Here is a 19,396-nt window from a genome sequence, read left to right on the forward strand (position 1 = left end):
ATGTCCAGCAGTCCTGCATCTAAACATCATCGCAGCAAAGTGCACGTGAGTCGGCACGTGTTCACAAGTTTCCCTGTCCAAGCAGAGGAGGCGCACATCGGAAGTGCCATGTTTGTTTATCTGTCTGTTTTAACTTTTCTTTAATAAGCGAGAGGCCAATGAATCACATAAATGAGAAAGAAAATGTGAAATCACTGGCATCTCCTTATTGCATGTCTGGGAGGAGAAGAAACTGGGATATCGGGAAGAATATTAATTACTTTAAGTAGTAGACAGGCAGGCATGGTTCATGCATCTGTGCTGTCATAATGAAGAAGTTAGAGAAGAAAATGTTTAGCATATGCACTAGATGACCTGGCAGTCAGCCTTGCGTGGTCTTCGCTCCCTGATGATTTTGCAAATGGATCGTGCAAATGGCGTTTTAATCTAAACTCCTACAGGGGCTTTTGAAACATGAGTAAATCATCTAGTAGACGTCTCTGGAAAGCAAAAAAAAATAGAGATTAATTTAGTAATCAAGGTCCATGAATCATGGAGATGGATATTTTTGTGTTTATCTTCTTCGCACTTATCTCCCAGTCCTTGAGATCCCAAAAACTTAGGGGGGCTGTAAGTGTCAGTAGTTACCGTGTTGATATAAGTGTGGCCATGACCTCCTGTCACATGGCCCAGAGGACTCACAGCTCACTGGGCTGGAATGTGTCTGGGCTCTGCAGGCCGTAGCTGATTCAGGTTGTGCCCAATGATGATCACCATGTAATCTTCACGTTGTTATAAAATGACCCTCGTCTTTTTCAGACTGAGGCTTTAAGTGTGAGTTCCTGGCGAAGGTGTAATTGCTCGCTCTAATGACTAGGATTGCATTCACACATTTCTATTAATTGAAAGCCACACAGTAGCTGGGTTCTGCTTTCTTTATACTACTACCTGTCAAGTAGAGAATGGATTAATGGTGTCAAGAAAACACAAGTCTGCCTGTGCCAGAAATAAACTATTTTCAGTGCTTCTGACGTGGGTTGTAATTCTTGTTTAATGTAGGAAGATGACACAGTTTGTAATAGTGACACAGTTTGCAGCTCCATTGTCCCTTTGATCAGAAATGTAGAATGACTGAATTACTGGAATGACGAAAACATGGATTTTAAAAGGTTTCATGGTGGGTTTATTTGCGGCAGCCATCGGTACTCTCTGGGAGAGACTTTTGACAATAATGACACATTCCCCATTGTACTGTCATTGCTGGATTTATTTTTCCTTTTATTCTTTCCTTATTAGTTTTTTTTCCCTGTCTGTTTTCTTATCTATGATGTTTGCAGGATGTGTTCAGCAGTCATGTTAAAACCTCCGTAGCTGCAGTTCCTTAGTGTGGTCTGCTTTATAATGTAATGGGTAGAAACTTGGTGTGTAAGCAGCTTTGATGGAGGTAGAGTTTGCCAAATGATGCCAGTCAGACACAGGGTGACTGCAGAAAAACACGCTGCAGCATATGGCTACCTTACTTCATGACATGGATGGCTATATGAATTAATCTGTGGTGTGGATGTCACCCTGATGTGTCGGTAATCCCCAGACAGCAGATGTCCAACTGGAACCTCGTAGACATTACGCAGCGAGAGAGTTCTGTGAGTTGAAGAGCTGGGCAGGGGGGCCGATGCCAAATGAGGAGGTGGAAACCTTCGAGATAAGCCTATTAACAGCGCATTAGCATAAGGGGAGTTAGCAAGTGTGCCGCAACACGCAGGAAAGAGAGTTTCTCTGACTCTCGCATCTGAATTGAGTATCCTGATCTCAGGACGGGGTCATAAACCTTCAGATGAAACGAATAGTGAGAATGGCCAGTTCGACCACACAGCACGTCTCTCAAAGAGGGGGTTGAGTTTTAGTACTCAGAAGGCAGCCACTTGAGACTTGGTTGATGCAATTAGAAAGACCCATATGGTCCAGAGGCAAAAGCCTTTGGATTCCGGTCTGCAATGCATTGAATTCAGATGGTTTGATGGTGACTCTGAACCAGCCTATAAAGAGTTTGGAGGGCAGCCGCTTGCAGGAGGTAATGGGCTGGTATGATATCCCAGAGGATCAGGAGGACGGCCTCCCCAGCAGTCCAAGCTGCAGGCACAAAGGGTCAGGTGGAGGCTAAGTCAGTCAGATAACTGTCTGGAGGAGAAGGGAGGAGCACCAAAAAGCATGCGTTCAGTGATAATTACAGGTTTTAATTGAATCACAGCCAGGGTCTGACCTCAGCGTCTGACTGCAGCACTGTTCCCCCGTGCTGGTAAGTGCATTACCACTAAGGTCCATGCTCCAAATGTGCTCTTGCATCATATCTGACTGCCGAACACTTTAGTCCCCTATGTCGCGTAGCCGTCTTGGGACCTGGCATGGTCTGTGGTGGGGAATGGGCTGGCATGTCGGGGCTTGTATAGTGTAGCAGTGAGATGTTACCCAATATATATATACCCAGTATATAAAAGAATGAGTCAACCAGCAACTCACAGCATTTCATTTTGTCTTGGAACATATTGAGATAAATTGGATTATCCACCAAAATTAGTGTACTGCTAATATGACTGAACACAGTCATCGTCATAAACAAAATAATCAGGCATGTCGCCAGAATTTTGTAATGCAAGACAGAAATACCAGTTTTCGCCTGAGAAAAGCAGGATTTGTGCTGAAAAAATGGGTTAGATTTAGTTCTGTTTTATTAGCTGCTTTATCACTCTGAGTTTTGCCCTCAGCAGTTTTTGAGCCAAATACAAATATGTTTATAATTTGATACTTGCTTAGTGTGATGTTCTGGTATCTTTTAGAAATATTCTTGCTTTGTGGTATGTTTTAAGGTGAAAAGGGGGATTTAATGAAACATTTGTCCCTCCTCAGGATCAATGACAATGGTCTGGTCTGAGATTTGGACACGACACTCATTCATATTCCTTGCCAAGTATTCTGGGCAGTAGCCATATCTAGAGTAGTCGCATGAGTATTGTGTGCAAGGGCAGTAGGATTAAATCAGTTTATAGTTTTAGTTTGAACGCCCCAGCTAAATAAACAGTGTTGGGTTTCTTTCAGGGCTGGCAGTTTCTCATTTGCCTTTTTTCTTCATTCTTTAAGGTCACAAGTCATCAGTCGGTTTTCCTTATTTTTCAGAAAAGGGCGCATGGTCGTGTACAACAGCAAATATCACAAAACATAAATCATATCTTTCTGGACTTTAACCGGAATTGTTCTTTGCAGTGGAATCAGCTGCCTTGTATCATTTTGAAAGCATTTGTGTTCTTCCTCCTATAGTACAGACCTGTTTGCACAAATAATGAGGTTGCTGGAAAGGTGAAGTTTGCGGCAATATCTTCACAGTATCGCTTTTGACTGGACCATGGTGTTGCCGCTCTGCTGCTGCCGTAGGACTGCTTATAGAGATAACAGGAAAGCAGGAAAACAACATTATGATCCAACTATTGCTGTGTTAGTTCTACTGCTTTTAGTTCATTCGCCTTAAGGCAAACTTTAAAGGGAAAAAACAAACAGGGGCAGAAATTGCGGGTAAACATTCAGTATGTTACCAGACAGCACAGAATGTCTGAAGGCACCTCTCTTCCTTCATAAGAGGTGAAGATGCGGTCATTACAGCCGCGCCGTTTCAGTCAGGGATCAGAGCAGAGCCCCTTTACCCTGCTCAGCAGTGCTCTTATTCACTTTGCTGCAAGGGCTGGACATTCAGCCCGAGGCCTCATGGACTCCTATCATTTACAGTGGATACATTGTATCGTTCTGGATTTAGCCCCAAAAGAGAATCCATCAAGAAAAAAATAATCTGGGGTGTTATGATTGATGTAGTTTGTTAAAGAGAGGACTAAAATTCCTGAATGCCGATGCCCTGTACCTGGTGATGCACTGGCTCAGAGGAGGGGGGGGTATGCTTAGGCGTATGTGGCACCAAACCCAGACTGCACCCACTGCATTTGCCTTCTGTGTTTTAGTCATACCTCAGTACAGACTGCAGGTCAGCCCTCTGCATCGTTGGAAGTTAACATTCTCTAGGAATCTGACTGTATGGAGAAGCTGAATCCACAGAGGTATACACAGAAATGTAAAACTGGGCATCACCACAAAACAAGGGGTCTTGTGGAAAGGAGAAGGTCTTTGTATATTGACGTGCATCTCTGTCCCCAGCTGATAAAGAGCCCAGAGTGCTCAAGACTAAGACTGGTCGCTGGAAATTTGGAAATTAGGGGCACATGCTGTCCTGGGACATGAAAGAACTAATGCCAGACAGGGAGCATGGGGCAGGAAGTGCCCCCCTCCCCTTCTCATGGAGCATGGGGGTTTTCCTTTGTTTCTGTATGGATATCCCAGAACTCTGCATCCTGCTTTAATTCTAGTGTTCATTGTGTAATGCATGATTTATGACTGGTAAGATCAGAAATGGTAGAAAGCCGTCAGATAATTTAAGTGGCATGGAAATGGTAGGAAGGTGCTCTGTGCCATTGTGAAAGTTCTGAGGTGACATGGTAACACTGCAATACTGTGCCCAGGAAGTACTGAAATATGTCCCAGTTGGATTATGTCCTTTTCATTAGAACACTTGTTTCATTAGAATGTTCACTTCCTGTCATGACTGAATGCTGGCCTCTTCACCCAACAGGGCTCCTATGAATGGTCCGCTTGGTGTGAGAGACATGTGTATTAAGATGAAGAAAGACATGGCGCGTGAAGATGCTGAGCATCTTGTGGTTCCGATCCTTTCTCTGTGTAAACTGGATGGCGTTATTTGTCGTAGAGTATGACTGGAGCACTGTTTCAGGGAGAGCTTCCACCTGCCCCACTCTGAAGGCTGCCCAGCAACCTTTAGGAAACACCTAAAAGCATCTGGACTCTCCAAATTGAGGGGGAAAGGGGGCATGAGGAGGAAAGGTGGTTTTTGGTTGTAGGTGAGTGCTTCCTGGCAATCATCTCTGTGCGGGGTGGAAAAGCACCTTCCACCCCATTACACCTCCATCTCGACCTGTCAGGCCTGCCAGCTGCTCCCCACTCTCCCTGAGAGAGCGCAGTGTGTGCCAGCGAATTGTGCTGGCTAAGCCTAACAAGGCAGTGAAAGCCACTTACTCCGCTAAAGATCGCCAGTCCTCCAAGAAATTGAAGAAATCGAAAGTTGGTCACCCCTTTTGTTTTCCTCTGAGAAAGTATCCATCGAGCAAAGGGATTTTTTTTATTATGCGAAACACCATAGAACCATTACATCAACCTACAAATCGGGACGTGAAAAGGCTTGAAACAGGTCGAGAAACAAACAAGGACACCAGCATCGTAATGACAATCTTTAGAGACCTTTAGGGCGTTGAACATGTTGGAAGGATCGCAGAAGTGTGAGATTAATTTCACCAACCTGTCTGGTCTGGAATGCCGGTGCTTTAAATACCCCTCCCACCTTTTTTTTTTTTTTTTCTAGCCTGCAAGTCGTCCTTGAACGTCATCAAGCTGGGAAGTTGATAAAGGGCCCGAGTGGGGGGGGGGGGGGGGGTTTAAGCCACAGCGGCTCAGATAGGCTCTTTCATCCCAAATTTCCTCCTCTTAAAATTTCCTCCTAAGGATTATAGGAACAAAGGACACTGAATTCCTGGGAAGTATAGGGCATCCTCAGCTTTCAGAGAACAGCACTGGCCAGAATTACATTTTATTTATTTATCATAGAATTTATGGAGTTTTAGCTTAAGAACTTGAGCACATGAAAGGTGACTCAAAGGAACAGGTCACTTAGTCCATCCTACTCTTTGGGGTTGGGAGTTTAAAACCAGTTTAGAGATAACATTTAAAAACTGTGTCAAGAAAAGGCTGCCAATTTGCAAGTGTTTAAAGTGTAGTTATGCAGAGGTATTAGATACATTTATTTGTGCAGGAGCTAAAGCAAATGAAAGTGGCTTTTTTATAGTTTGACCTTCAGTGTTGTTGATTTGCACAAAAACTGGGAACTGCATATGACATCTCTGATTATCCCTACTAATTAGTTTTGTTTTGTTGTGAGTGTTTGACATTTTCTGGATTAACTGGGCTGTTTTTATCTCTATAATAATATAAACTTTTGGCTTTCCAGTTCACTTTGATAAAGATGTCAGATTCGATCTAATTAAAATTCAAAATTCCATGTCTCAAAGCTTAGACAGCTCTGAAAGGATCCTTAGTTTTTACATAATGACAATGTGAATGTATGCAATGTTAGATCAAAAATAGGCATAATTGCATAAGCGAGCTGCTTCTTAGCAGTACTCCATTGTTTCCACTGAATGGAGTGTGCTTTTGGGAAAGTGCCATTACACCTTAATCTTTGGTACTGCTGAGAGTTGAATTTAGTTGCCCAGCTTCTTCACACCCCGAGCACTGAGCACAGCCTGCAGTAGGATGCCTGTCGTCGCCTGTGGTTCCGCTCACTGTGCTCTGTGCCCAGTCAAAATCAATGGAACTTCATTAAAGGAAATTATAAAAAATTAAAGCTATCAGAGGAATCTCATCAGCGCTTGCCAAGCGTCTTTTGGCCGTCCTGGCAGCTGCCAGCGGGAGTCGTGTTCAGAGCCAGTTGGTGGAGCTTTGTTACAGCCCGCCGCTAATTAGCATTGGAGATGGATCGCACTCAAGAATGGGAGCAATTACACAGCGAAAGAGGAGCTGGGAGACGGAGGCTTGGGTGCATGCACTTGGCTTTGTCTCGCCAGAGCAGTCTGCGATGCTTGAGGTCAGAACCTGCTCCAGCAGATCTCGGCATTATTGTATCTTCTGTGTCACAGAACAGGGGAGGGGGGAATCGTAGGAAAAGAGCTCATATCTGCTGGAATGCAAAACGTGTGAAAAGGACAGCTGCGATGCCATTGCACTCTGAATCCATGGAATTCTGCTGCTGAGGCTGTTGAACGGGCCTCGGGCTTTGGGATTCTGTAGTGGGCTCTTTGTGTTCGCGCAGCCCTGCTTTGTTTGGCCAGGTGTTCCTTTTCTCTCGGGTTCTGCATGAAGTCCAATCAGAGCCACACATCACGGATAGGGCTGAGGAAAAGCTTGCAAAAAGCCTGTGGAAGTGTCGCTTGCGGGATACAAGTCAAGTGATTCTCATTTATGGCTAGTAAATTCGACCCCCTCTGTCCAGCGATGGGCTTCGCTTACTGGAAGGTTTTGTGTATCTGTGGCTGATTCGAGCTGCACACAGTGTATGTTGTTTTCTGCTGCAGTTATAGCTGCCAATGTGATGCTGTCTGTTCCTCAGCCACCCATCTGATTCATAAATCTGACAGCACCATGTCTCTCTCTCAAGGCTTTTCGCAAAAGCCGATTTCAGTTCACTTTTTAAAATTGTAGGTTTGGCTCTCAGATGGTTTGGACATCTTCACATTTTCACCTTTTCTAAATGCATATTTCATTCAAATGCTGTTAAATTGAATGCCACATTTTTAGTTCCAGTGCTGCTGTTTTCATAGTCACAGATTAAAATAATATATTTTTTAAAATACTTCACTTTTCAAATGTAGTCTTTGTGTTTGCAGTGGCAGTACTCAGTTACTCAGTTTATGATACAAAAATGAAGGAATGAAACATTGAAATTAAGTCTGCAGTGCAGATCAGTCCACACCACTGGCATTTAGTGGCGTGAGTGTGTCTCTGCGTGTTTGCAGTGGCAGATATAATTTGTCCATCTGCATGTTAGCCAGCTCCGGTAAGCTCATCTGCAGAGCCGACATTGCAGGTAAGACGGACGCAGCCGGCATCTCCTACCTCAGTCTTGGCTGCCTGAAAACTGCATGTCACTGGAGACTGGAGCGGCCATGTCCAGCCCACTTCCTAGGTTCTACATTCTCTGCCTGGATCCAGCTGCCTGCTGGCAAATTACTCATGGAAGACATTACAATGCAAACTTCAGGCTGTCATCAGGGACATCGTGAAATTGCTATGTATATGTGTTTAGCTTTTCTGTCCTGTAAGGTATTGTTTTAGAATATGGTCTACATTTATCAAAACCCAAATGAACAAACTAGAATCACTTACGGGTGATCCTCGGGTTACGATGGTCCATGTTACAGTATTTCAACTTTATGATGGATAAAAAAGGCTTTGTGTTAATAATTTTGCCCAGCTTTAGGCTACTGTAAGTGTTCTAAGCATGTTGAAAGTAGGCTAGGCTATTATGTTCGTTAAGTTAGGTGTACTGTATTGAAAATTTTGCCTTATAATATTTTCACCTTACGAGGTTTATCAGAACGTAACCCTATCATGACCCGTGGAGCGTCTGTATTCTCTTTTGATAGAGACATTTTTGCAACATACTCACATTTGGTTCTTTTCAGGCCAGTGTTGCTAGTCGTATGTACTGGGCAGAAATCCAGCATGTTGGTCTAGATACTCCATTTTCAGCAGATATGTTTCTTAAACATCGAATGGCTCTGCATGTTAATGCCCTTATTTCATCTACAGCATACTTTAAACTGCTCTTTGTAATCCCTTTGGCGACATGTGACTTACTATGTTTTACGAGCCTGCTGTATGATGGATTTGTGCTGGCCATTAATCAACACTGATATTAATAAGACCCCAGGTCTTGTACATGGCAGTGCTGCGCAGATTTTTATGTATTAACTGCCAGGAATTCTCTGCATATTTCCGGCCTGCCATCTGCTGATAATCTCCACATTGGCCTCTTCTGCTGGCCTTTCACTCAGTTAAAGCTCCTGTCCTCGACTCTCCCTGTATATTGAATCTCTGTCATCTCTTTCCTTCGTCCGTTTTCATGCCATTCTTGTAAATCATGCTGGCCAGTGTAGACGGCCCCTTCCTTCCACTGTGGGAAATGCAGGCCTCTGCTTCAAGGGGATGGGATCGGATGGGATGAGATGGGAGGGGAATGTTCTCCTGGAGTCAGGCTGCTGGTCTCTTGTGGCTGAATTACTCTCCACTCATGCCTCTCCTTTGCTCACTATGGCGTGAAATGATTTTCTTTAAGCATTAGCTCTCGAGAAGTGGCCTGGCGTGGGGTTGGGACCTCCAATCACACTCCCTGTAAATAAGGATACCAGCGAGCTGCCGCCCAGGCGAGGGGCTCTCTCTCTCAGTCAGGAAAGCAGATTTCCACCTCCGCCAAAGACCTGATTCTGTGGGACGCAGATGGAAGGATTCGATAATCACCTCTCTAAGTAGAAGGGTCTTGCGGAGCCCTCAGCATGGAATTCGCACATGGTGGGCCGTAATCGCTCTGAGGTTATGTGGTGTCCAGTGGAAAAGCACTCTGAGTCTTGTTAGGGTTTTTTTTCCGCCCCACGGATTGCCTGAATGGGCAGAGACGTGGGTTCTACCCGACACCGCATCAGAGTGAGTCTCAGGTTGGACCCTACACTGCCATTCGACTTCCTGCTCACCTGGCCATAATGTTGGCAGTGAGCATTTTCCCAATTTGTCAAATTGCCTGTATATTTTTTCAAGATTTGTACTTGTGGTTCAAATCCAACTTCACATTTAAGCCAGAACACGACTCCAAGGATCTGGGATCAGGTAACAGAGAGAGTACACATATAATAATAGTAGGCTAAGTAGCACCATCCAGGCAAGCACCATTACCCTATACCCACTGTAAATATCTGAATTGTCAGCGTATGTTGAGAGGTGTTGGGGGGCATTTCTTCTAAGCTCGCAGTTTATATCCTAAGCATAAATATGTGTAGTGAAATTAGTCGTCTTGGAACTTGCAAGCAGCAGCAAAATAAGACCTAATAAACATGAAATATGGTTTCACTGGCTTTGAATGTTACCTCTAAATTTTGCTTGGACATAGTTTTCATCAGAATAATAATTTACAGCTTGATCTCACTGTCCACCTAGAAAAACTACTATTGATTGCTGGGCTTCTGTGATGTTTTTGATTTGTTGAAGCTCTATAATGCCTTCAGAGTTTTTGTGGTATTTTAATGCCACATAAATGAATAATTTGTGTTGTCACCATTGCATTCATTTCAAGTTCACAAAATTATAGTTTATTATATAGAAATGATGTTAAACACACATATATATATATATATATTCATTCTCTGGTTGAATTGTTTCTGGTCTACAATGCGTCCTTAATGAATTATTGAAGCTAGTTCTTGTCATGGTTTAATTGAACTTTAATTTCTCACATTATTAGTAAGAGAGCACGTCTACCACATAGTCTATGATAAAACCACATGACACAGTGCAATCACATCTCACAAGCAAGGTTCAGGGGAGGAAAAGGATGTTCCTAGTCTACACATGAAAAGATGGTGATTAGATCCTGTGCTGTAATTAAGAAGTGCAGAAAGGTTCTCCCTGAATAAACTCATTTATCAGTTATTAACATTTAACAAGTCCCATATCCGACCCTGCGCATTAGCTTGGCTTAAACAAACACTCTCGGGCTGCTGTGCTGATGAAGAGATTTGTTTTCCTCTTGTCGTGGCGCAGTGGAGCTAATGAACGCAGGGCTGGGTATCGCTCTGCTTGCAGTGTGTCACTCAGCCCAACACGGGCCCGGCTGACCAGGCCGCTTCACACGTCTCCCTTTATTCAGCCCAGTCTCTCCTGCTCCACACAGTTGGCTTGTCGGTAGTCAGGATACACTCTTATCAGCACTTAGAACTTCAAACTCCCTTTTAAAACTCATTTCATCTGCTCTTGAGCTCAAAGATGAAGTGCTTTCCTGTCTTTCTTCGCAGCGTGTTTATTGCTAGCCCTCATGTCAGACATATGGCATGACAAGCAGAGAATACTCAGTATATAACTTCTGATTAAAGAACATGACCATATCGTTAGTATATTTAAAGCCCCCACCCATCTCAGGGCTGCATTACCATAGTGAGAATCTAAATACAGTGCCCATGTTTTCCATCATGACTGGACAAAGAGCGAAGACCAGAACTGGCAAGTCAATGTGGAGGCACCTTACCATATGCCAGTGAAGCAGTGCTGAATGTTCACCAGGGTCTGGCACACAAGGAGTCTTCTGGTGTCCTGATCCAGGCTGCACTCTTGTTTTCTAAGCTTGCTGTGAGAGTTGGAACAGCGCGCTGTTGAGCGAACGCCCATGTGAGGGGACCTGGAAGAAACCACATTACTCTGATCAGAACCAGAACTGGTCTTTCTGCCTTTGTGTGTTACTGAATATTGAGAGCTGACCTGTCTTGTAGCAGCAAAATGTCTCTGAGGGCTGTTTTGTCTGATTATGCACCCCACTGATTGCTTGCAGCTTTAGGTATTTGCTCCTGTGTTGCAGAAACACTGCAGTGTACACTGCTGGCCAACCCCTCCAGGTGTTTCTGTCAAGGGCAGACATTCACCTTAGTGCAGGCTGAATTTTTCCATAGTGTCCTGCCATCTATCTACAATAGGTCTTCTGGCTTCCCAGTGGCGGGTTCTGATGATTGAGTTAATTTACCTTGGCGCTGGTCGTAGTTATTCCTAATTATATTTCCAGCTTTTCTGAGGTTTCTGATCCCCCCAGAATTGGACCTGGTCATTTGTGTTCAGGCCTCATTTGAGTCCACCTCCTTGTATTTTTTTGCAGCTCATAGTATCCTTAAAAATGTTTTTCAGGACAAAAGTTGAAAAACAGCCATACTATTCTTGTCCTGCTTCTTCAATGAGCAGCTTTTACGGTCGGTAACACTCTGTTTATTGTCCAGTGAACACAGCTTTATCAAACGGGCCAGAGACTTCAAGTCCATTTCCAAAATTGTGCCGCTGTCAAGCAGCATCCTGCATAGGGCCGTTCACAGATCACATGCATTGGATGGTTCATAGATTAAGGGCCTCCTAGCCTCATTTAAGAAATCCAGATTGATAGCTGAACATTAAAGGTGGCATTATTATAGAGCTGGGAACATGAATGCGGGTAGCTTGAATAAAGGGCGAGCCTGATATTACTCAGTATGACTGATGATGCCTTCTCTGCTATAGCTCAGGGATAGAGATGCCTGTTTCCCATAATGTTCGAACTTGTCAAGATCTCCTGGGAAAATTTCATTCTGTGTAATGTGTAAAATATATTTAGCTTTCTCTTTGTGCTGACATGCTACTCCGCTCAAATTGTGTATTTTTATCATTATTTTTCACTTGTTTTGGTTTGTGTACTGTTTTTACCTTTGATCATTACTACTTATTAATTACAGTATCAAGAATAAAAAGTCTGAAATGCTTCAACAGAACTCTTCTTAAAAATGTGAGTTTTATGCTGTTGCCCCTACTTCTTGTGACACATTGCATGCTGTTGTTGACAGATGCCAGTGAGAGGTCCGGACAGCCGCATGGCTCCCCGCTACGAGGACGTCGAGCGCCAGTATGCCTCCCTGCCCCGGTACGTCCGCATGTCCGCAGCGAGAGCAGGGGGCAGGGCCTCCCTTCACACTCACTGTGCTGGCTAGCACTATTTTAAGCTCATAATTAACCCTGGAGTGTTTGCCCTCTGAGTCCCTTCGCTCATCCTCGGGAAGTTACCTGATCTGTTCCCTAGAGACGAGGACACAGACGGAGAGGTGCAAATTGATATCTGCGCAGACCTTGCAGTTGGAGCCGTGCGCAGTTGCTTGGTTTCTCTGCACTGAACGATTCTCTGTCCATGTACAAGCGCCCCCCCCCGCCCCCAAATGCACCCTGCATTGTAATGTTAGCAAGCTGGGGTCCCCAGAGGTTTAAAAAACAGTGGTTACGTTAATAGAGAGCTGCGGTTTTGAGGGCTGTTTCTTTCGCAGATGTGCAAACGCCAGTATCTGAGTGGTCTGCATCCAGCAAGGGTGAGGAGTAGTACAGCAAGACCTTGTGAAATATACATATTTACTCCAACCCAAAATAACTGCTTTGTGAGCAGTGATTTATCCCACTTTCCTGCTTTAGCTTGTTTTCATGTCTTGCTAAAATAAAACATGGCTCTGCTTTTGACACTTCACCCTGCAGCATCAATACTGCTTTGTGCTGAGGCTGCACCAAATATATTCCTGAGAAATACATTTTTCAAAGCTGAACTTTGTATAAAACCCCCCAGGGTCCTCATTCAAACCCATTTCCTTTCAAATGACTTCAGTGCCTCGTTTCAGCTCCATTGTATTAGTATGCCATGAAGAGGCCTGCTCATGTGCACACCTTCTCAAAGTGCCGTGCCCCCAGTAATCGTTTCCACCCTGGGTTTGAGTAGGGGGCTCATTTGGGACTGATGGTCCCCCAGCATCTGGGAGGACTGCCTGAGTCCTCGTGGCAATCCATGTTCGGGGGGCGGGGAGCCAGGAGGGCTTCTCCATATGTGCCCCATTATAACAATTACTCAAATATAGCTGAGGGATGTTGCCGGCATAGCTCCACCGCAGGTTATCCAATCAGAGCGCCCCATAACCTTTTCCAGCAGTTTATTGGATTATCAGGCTGAGACAAGGTTCCACACTATTTCGACAGACCCTCATTTCCTTACTGCAGTGCTAATGGAATGATTAAACTACACATTCCAGCCTCTATGCCTCAGGTTGGGTGACAGAAAGTTGTTTTCTTCATCACTTTCCCTATATAGTGGCTGGAATTGCTCGTGTGTTTATATAGTCTTCAGTGTTTTTGTTTAATTCTGAGCTGTAACTTATGCCTTGCCAGCAGTGAGATCTAGAAATGTGACCCTAAATTTAAGTACAAAGCTGAAACAGGAGTGTTTACCTGCCTGACATCAGCCTCCAGTTATCAACCCCAAATCTCAAATAAGTTGTAGTTTAGCTGTTCTTACTAGTCATAGTATTAGTGATAGGACTTTGGGTGCTTAAAGAAATAAAATCGATGAAGCTGAAGACGGAGTGATGTGCTGTGAGGTTTGCATGCATTTGCTTTGTTTTTAGCTCCTACCAGCTTGACCCTTTCTCTTCTGAGGACTCGGAAGTTTAGTTAAAATTATTCAACAAAGTTGAACAAAGTGGAGGAGGAGTGGATCGTATCCAAGAACGACAGCTTTATTTCTGTTCTTTGTTTCTGATTTAGCAAACAGGTATGGTGGGCAGTTTGAGCAATAGTATTGATTTTCTCTGAGCATTGGCCTTGAGGGCAGATCGGTGGTTTGGTGGGTAATGCTGCTGCTTCTCATCTCCGGAGGGTTTAAATCCAACCTCTGCTCTGTGTATGTGGAGTTTGCACGTTTCCCGTCTCGCTCGGGTTCCCTCCTGCGCTCCGGAGACAGACACTGAGGCATGGTTTGTGATTATATCTCTGGGTGTGTGTGTGCGCCTAATTCAGCTTTATGCATTATAATTTCAATTCTTTAAGCTGTATTCAGTTCTATCGATGCATCTTTAACACACAAAAAACAAACAAATATAATAATTAGGGGTGAATCCTTTTGTCTACTTTGATATCATTTCCAATTCACCACTATCATAGTTAACAAAACTGTTCATCGGTTGAACTCATTTAGTGCTGAAAATGCGTGTCTTGATTTACATCATCTTTACACTTTCATATGTTAAATATCAAGCCTTAGAACACATCTAGGCTGGTCCAGGTTTTTGCCAACGATCATAAATTGAAAAGTAATGTTCTCTGTTCATAAGTAGTACATAAACATTCATGCACTAACTTTTGAAGATGTTCAGATGTTTTGAAGTTTTGCCTTATGCCATTTAGACCTGTAGAGGTTACTGCAGCATATATATATGCTGCAGTAACCTCTACAGGTGTAACATATGAACATGTTACATATATATATACAGGTTACTGCATATACAGTATATATACAGGTCTAATATATATATATATATATATATATATATATATATATATGTGTGTGTGTGTGTGTGTGTGTGTGTGACATTTAAGGTAGACATGTGACCCATTAGAAGATATCAACTGAATCAGCTCTGCTGAAATCCAAACTTATGTGTTTGTCCTAGATATCCCATGATTTGTATGTCTGTATGTATGTTTGTATGTTTGTATGGCTGCTTTTATTCTGGGACACCCTCAGATTGCACATCTACATGCCATCTGTGAAATAATATCACTGAACTTTTACTTTCATGACGTGACTCATTTCAGTCTCCCGTATCACTTCCTTCCTGTCTTGTTTTCATCGTGTGCCTCATGGTATTGATGGACGGCATTGTTTTTTTGAACTGTCTTTGTTTTCATTATTTCTCACTTTACCTTTATTGCTCCATTGTTGTGGCTGCAGTTTTGCACCAAATAAAGTGTTATTTCACTGTAATTTCATTACACAGAAAAGTAGATGGGGTAATGAAATCTAATTTCTGAAGTGAAATTTAGTTACCTCAAGTTTCATAACTTCTAAACTGCATCATAGAGCCCTGGCTGATGAAAGACCTTCTCATGGTTTCTACCAACAACACTGCCAGTTTTTTGTATTTGAAATAATATTATTCTCGTAAATAAAAAGAAGTTAACATTTAAACATAGGAGTGTAACCTTTGTAGCCATAAAGATCAGTTGGCAAAGCGGAAATCCAGCGGAAATGAAAGCAGAGGTAACAAGATGAGGTTTTCTAATAGTTACATCAGGTCTGGGAATCTAGCAATAGGGACCTATTTTTTAGATTTTTGTTAGTTTTTAAGTCTTTCATTTGGAATTCTACACGAACGGCTACATACAATCATTAAAGCCTCTATTACAAGTTGTAAAGGTAGAATAATATGATACTTCACACGGTTAATTCATTGAAATTCTATGATGCATGTTATGGCAATGACAGAACTTTATTAGGGAAGTAGTATTGTTTTTTTTATGTTTCAGTCATCAGAAATTGAGCAGGTAGGGGGCTGCCAACATGTGATTCCTCTGGTCCCCTGAGCTGGATGGAAGAGCCTAGTGAGCATAATTCTGTAACTGAGCATTCTCTAAGAGTATTTAACACTAGTTGTGTTCAGTTAGAGCATGAAGTCCCATGTCTATGCATATGTGGGGGAGTACAACAGGTCTGGGATCTGTTCCCATGTCTGGAAGAAGGTTGGTTTAAATGCCGTAGTCAGCAGAATTATCACTGTTGGCCCCTTAACCCAGTTGCTCCTTGGGTGCTAGATGACCCAAGCTAAGCCCATTCGGTACATCATAGGTGGGCTCTGGGTAACGCTGGCATCCTCCACAGCTGCCACTCTTCACTGTACGACCTGTGCCCACCCACACTATCCAAACCCCCGACCTACTTTACCCGCCTTCTGTCCTTCAGGTGTCACTGAAGAAGCTGGCTGGCCTCCTTGTGTTTTATGAGTAGGAGAATTTTGTAATTGTTCACAGAGCTTGTCTTGTTTGAAGTAATTTACATGCTAGGTAAACTAAACTAGATTTTAAAGCAATGCGATTCATTTCCTGTTCATCATACTGGCAGTTTTGGGAGGCCTTGAGTGTGTTCACAACCATGGGTGTGCTGGGCACAAGGGCTTCCATTTGTTTATGTCCTTCACTCTAACCTATGCCCTTTATATCTACATTCCGGGACTTTCATGACATCATAAGGCCTTGACCAATCGTCTACTGGATGGCAGAATATTTTGCTGTATGGGTGGCCAAGTCCAAGAAGAGATTAAGCATGTGCTCGTGATGCTTGGGATGCCTTCGTCTTTCAATCCTGGGCTCTAGTGGAGACTCCCTGTGAAGTCCTGTGGGTGGGTTGCGTCATGCGCGGGGTTATAATATTCACTTTCCAGTGGCACAGTAGGAGAAACACCACGTCCATGTACGAAAATTCCAGGGGGAGTCTTATAGTTAGTGGATACCCGTAACGAATATGTCACGTAGCCAAAAAACGTTCTCACAGACTCAAGTCACGTACACAGATACGTCTCTGAAAATGTGCTTGTCTGCTCCCTCTCTGTCGCTGCGTCACTTTGGGAGGGGGGCTCTGTGGCTTGGGTGCCAAGATCCAATCTAGGTAATGTCTGCCACCACCTGCTCAGGCCACCCTCCTTCGTGTGTAATGGCTGAGCTATGCGGAAGGGCCAGACTCCCCTTGGGGCTCTGCGGACCCGCTGTGCAGCTGGTGTAAGTCACCCGATCCATGGCGGGTCCCAGTTCAGCCACGAGTCGTGCTGACTTATGCCTCTACACGGCTAGCATTACCCGGGGAATTAGTTCTAATCACTCATGCAGAGAGGGACTTGGATGGAGATGGAAATTGGCCATCTTGTTATTGGTCAAGCCTCTGTAGAGGTGTGAGAGCTGTAGGAGGCCTGTGAGAGACTCCTCAGTGTCACAACAGCCTGCACTGCCCGGTTTGAGCCGCTCATTAATTGGTTGTGCACCCAGCCTAAGTCCCTGTGTGCCTTGCACCCCGTCCCCCATTGGCCCCCAGATCACCCACTTAGTCTCCTGTGGATAAGAAGCAGTCCTGTGGGAAATTACTGTCCTTGCCCTGAGAACACACTGTTTGTTTTTTCTCCCACAGGCGAGGGATGGCCGATCCTCACGATTACCCTCTACCGCTGAGAGCCGGCCACAGGGAGCCTGCGATTTACCCCGGACCACAGCCTGGATACCCCAGCTACGTCTCCCGTGATCCGTACCCCCGCCCACCAGAGCGCAGGACGGCCGACCCCAGGAAAGCTGACCCAGAGTTTTACCCGCCCCCGCCCCAGCAGAGAGGTCCATTCCGGCAGGACGTTCCGCCCTCTCCTACCCTTCCACTGCGGTCACCTCGTTATGACACCATGAACCGTGGCGGCTATCGCACGACCAGCCCGGAGCGCTTCGGCTACGCAGAGGAGCGCCATGGCGACCCCAGGCAGAAGAACCCCATGACGGCAGCAGTGTAGGAGAGCCAGCCATCTCCCCACAGGCAGCCAGCAAGCTCCAAACTCGCATGCCGCCTTGTACAATCCTTCATTCGCTGTGCTGCGGTGCCTGTGTTCTTTGCCTTTCTGCCTTCTGCATTCCAGCCTCCGCCGTTTGTGTGAAAGCTGAGAGTGTCTCTTAATCCTTTTTCCTATCATGCCTGCTTTATAAAGGTTTTTTTTTGTTTGTTTTTTTTTAAAGTAATTTATACCATTTGCCGCCTCATGCAGAACCTCCCTGATGATAGCATTGCAGAGGCAAATCAGAGTACTGATCATTGGAGCTAAATATATGGTACTGGTTAGGTACTGGTTTTGACTCGTTCCACTTTAAAGTTTCCTTGGGAGCCACGCAGAAGTGCCATGCAGCTGGGCTTGCTGCTGTCTTGATGTCTGTATTATGTTCAGGCGGGCCAGTTGGGCCGCAGTTGGCCAGAGCGGACCGCCCGCTCTCACAGTTAGCATGGACAAGGCCAATTTCATTGCTCTTCGCACAGCAGCCTGCCTGGCGAGGCCTCTCCCTCAGTGCATGCTCTCACTCTTATGCTGGCCCTGCTGCTCCTCGAAAAAAGCCAATTAAGGTACCTACTTCTAACTGTCAGTAATAATCTTGCTCATTTTTAATGATTGGAAAAGCAGATAGATGGATAATAATCAGCACAATTAAAGTTCGATGCTTTTTAATCATTATTATTATTATTATTATTATTATTACCGGCAAACCTTGACCTAGGATGATTAAAGGGCACAGCTTTTCTGGTTATCAACGCCTGGACCCTGCAGTGCGCAGGAGAGCAGAGTGTGGAAGGCCTGCGGGCGTTAGGGACGGACGGACGGACGGGCAGGCGGACGGAAGATGCTGCAGCTGCTCCTCAGCCGCTTTACTCTGAATGTAATCCTGGGTCACCTGGTCCACAGCACAGTACCAGCCGCTCTGGCCGTGGACCTAGAGAATCCCCTCACCTGTCTATACATTTACATACATATATTTTTATATATGTATGTATGGTTCATATGTATTTTACTGCAACTGTGCCTTTATTACAGTCTTTTCAAACAGCCAAAATACATGTTCAGTGTGTTGTATGTTTGTGTGTGCGTGTGTGTGTATATATATATATATATTTCTGGTATGTTTAATATGTATTGCTTCATACTCACCGGGATCTGAAAATATACTCCAGGTTCCATTTGCAGAGGTGCTGGAACTGAAGGAACAAAAGCAGCTCAGAATATACTAGAATCTACCTACAAGCACCTTTCTAATCATTGCTGTCGCTTGGATGTAGGGTTGCTTGATAAGACCACTTTGATATTGTCTAATATTAAATAAGCATGTGATTTTACACAATTAAATGTTTTGTATTACCGTTTACATTAAATATAAATTTTAACTTACTCTTGTCTAAAGGTTTCTTTTTTAAAATGTTCAAAGAAGATTGCAACTCATTATGGCCCATTAATCAAAGTTTTGTAAATGCTGTGAAAAGCTTCCAGGTATAATAAGTTAATTTCAGTGCATGGAACCAAGAAAATTCTTGCTTGTGATATCAGACAACCTGATTTTGCCTGCTAATAATTGTTAGTTTAACAATTCAGATACGAGTATG

General features: G+C 44.1%; 1 protein-coding gene across 4 annotated transcripts in view; it reads left to right on the plus strand.

Moving 5' to 3' along the window:
- Nucleotides 1-19,184, plus strand: part of pard3bb (par-3 family cell polarity regulator beta b) — a 157,672-nt gene extending 138,488 nt beyond the window's left edge. For all 4 annotated transcript variants that reach the window (XM_049005888.1, XM_049005889.1, XM_049005887.1 and 1 more), the window contains 2 exons: nucleotides 12,264-12,340; nucleotides 17,402-19,184. In XM_049005888.1, coding sequence (XP_048861845.1) covers nucleotides 12,264-12,340; nucleotides 17,402-17,768 — 444 coding nt within the window. In that variant the 3' untranslated portion in view covers nucleotides 17,769-19,184. The remainder of the gene's footprint in view (nucleotides 1-12,263; nucleotides 12,341-17,401) is intronic.
- Nucleotides 19,185-19,396: the final 212 nt, after the last annotated feature.

The sequence above is a fragment of the Brienomyrus brachyistius genome, chromosome 1, assembly GCF_023856365.1.
Source record: "Brienomyrus brachyistius isolate T26 chromosome 1, BBRACH_0.4, whole genome shotgun sequence".
In the NCBI taxonomy this organism is placed as follows: Eukaryota; Metazoa; Chordata; class Actinopteri; order Osteoglossiformes; family Mormyridae; genus Brienomyrus; species Brienomyrus brachyistius.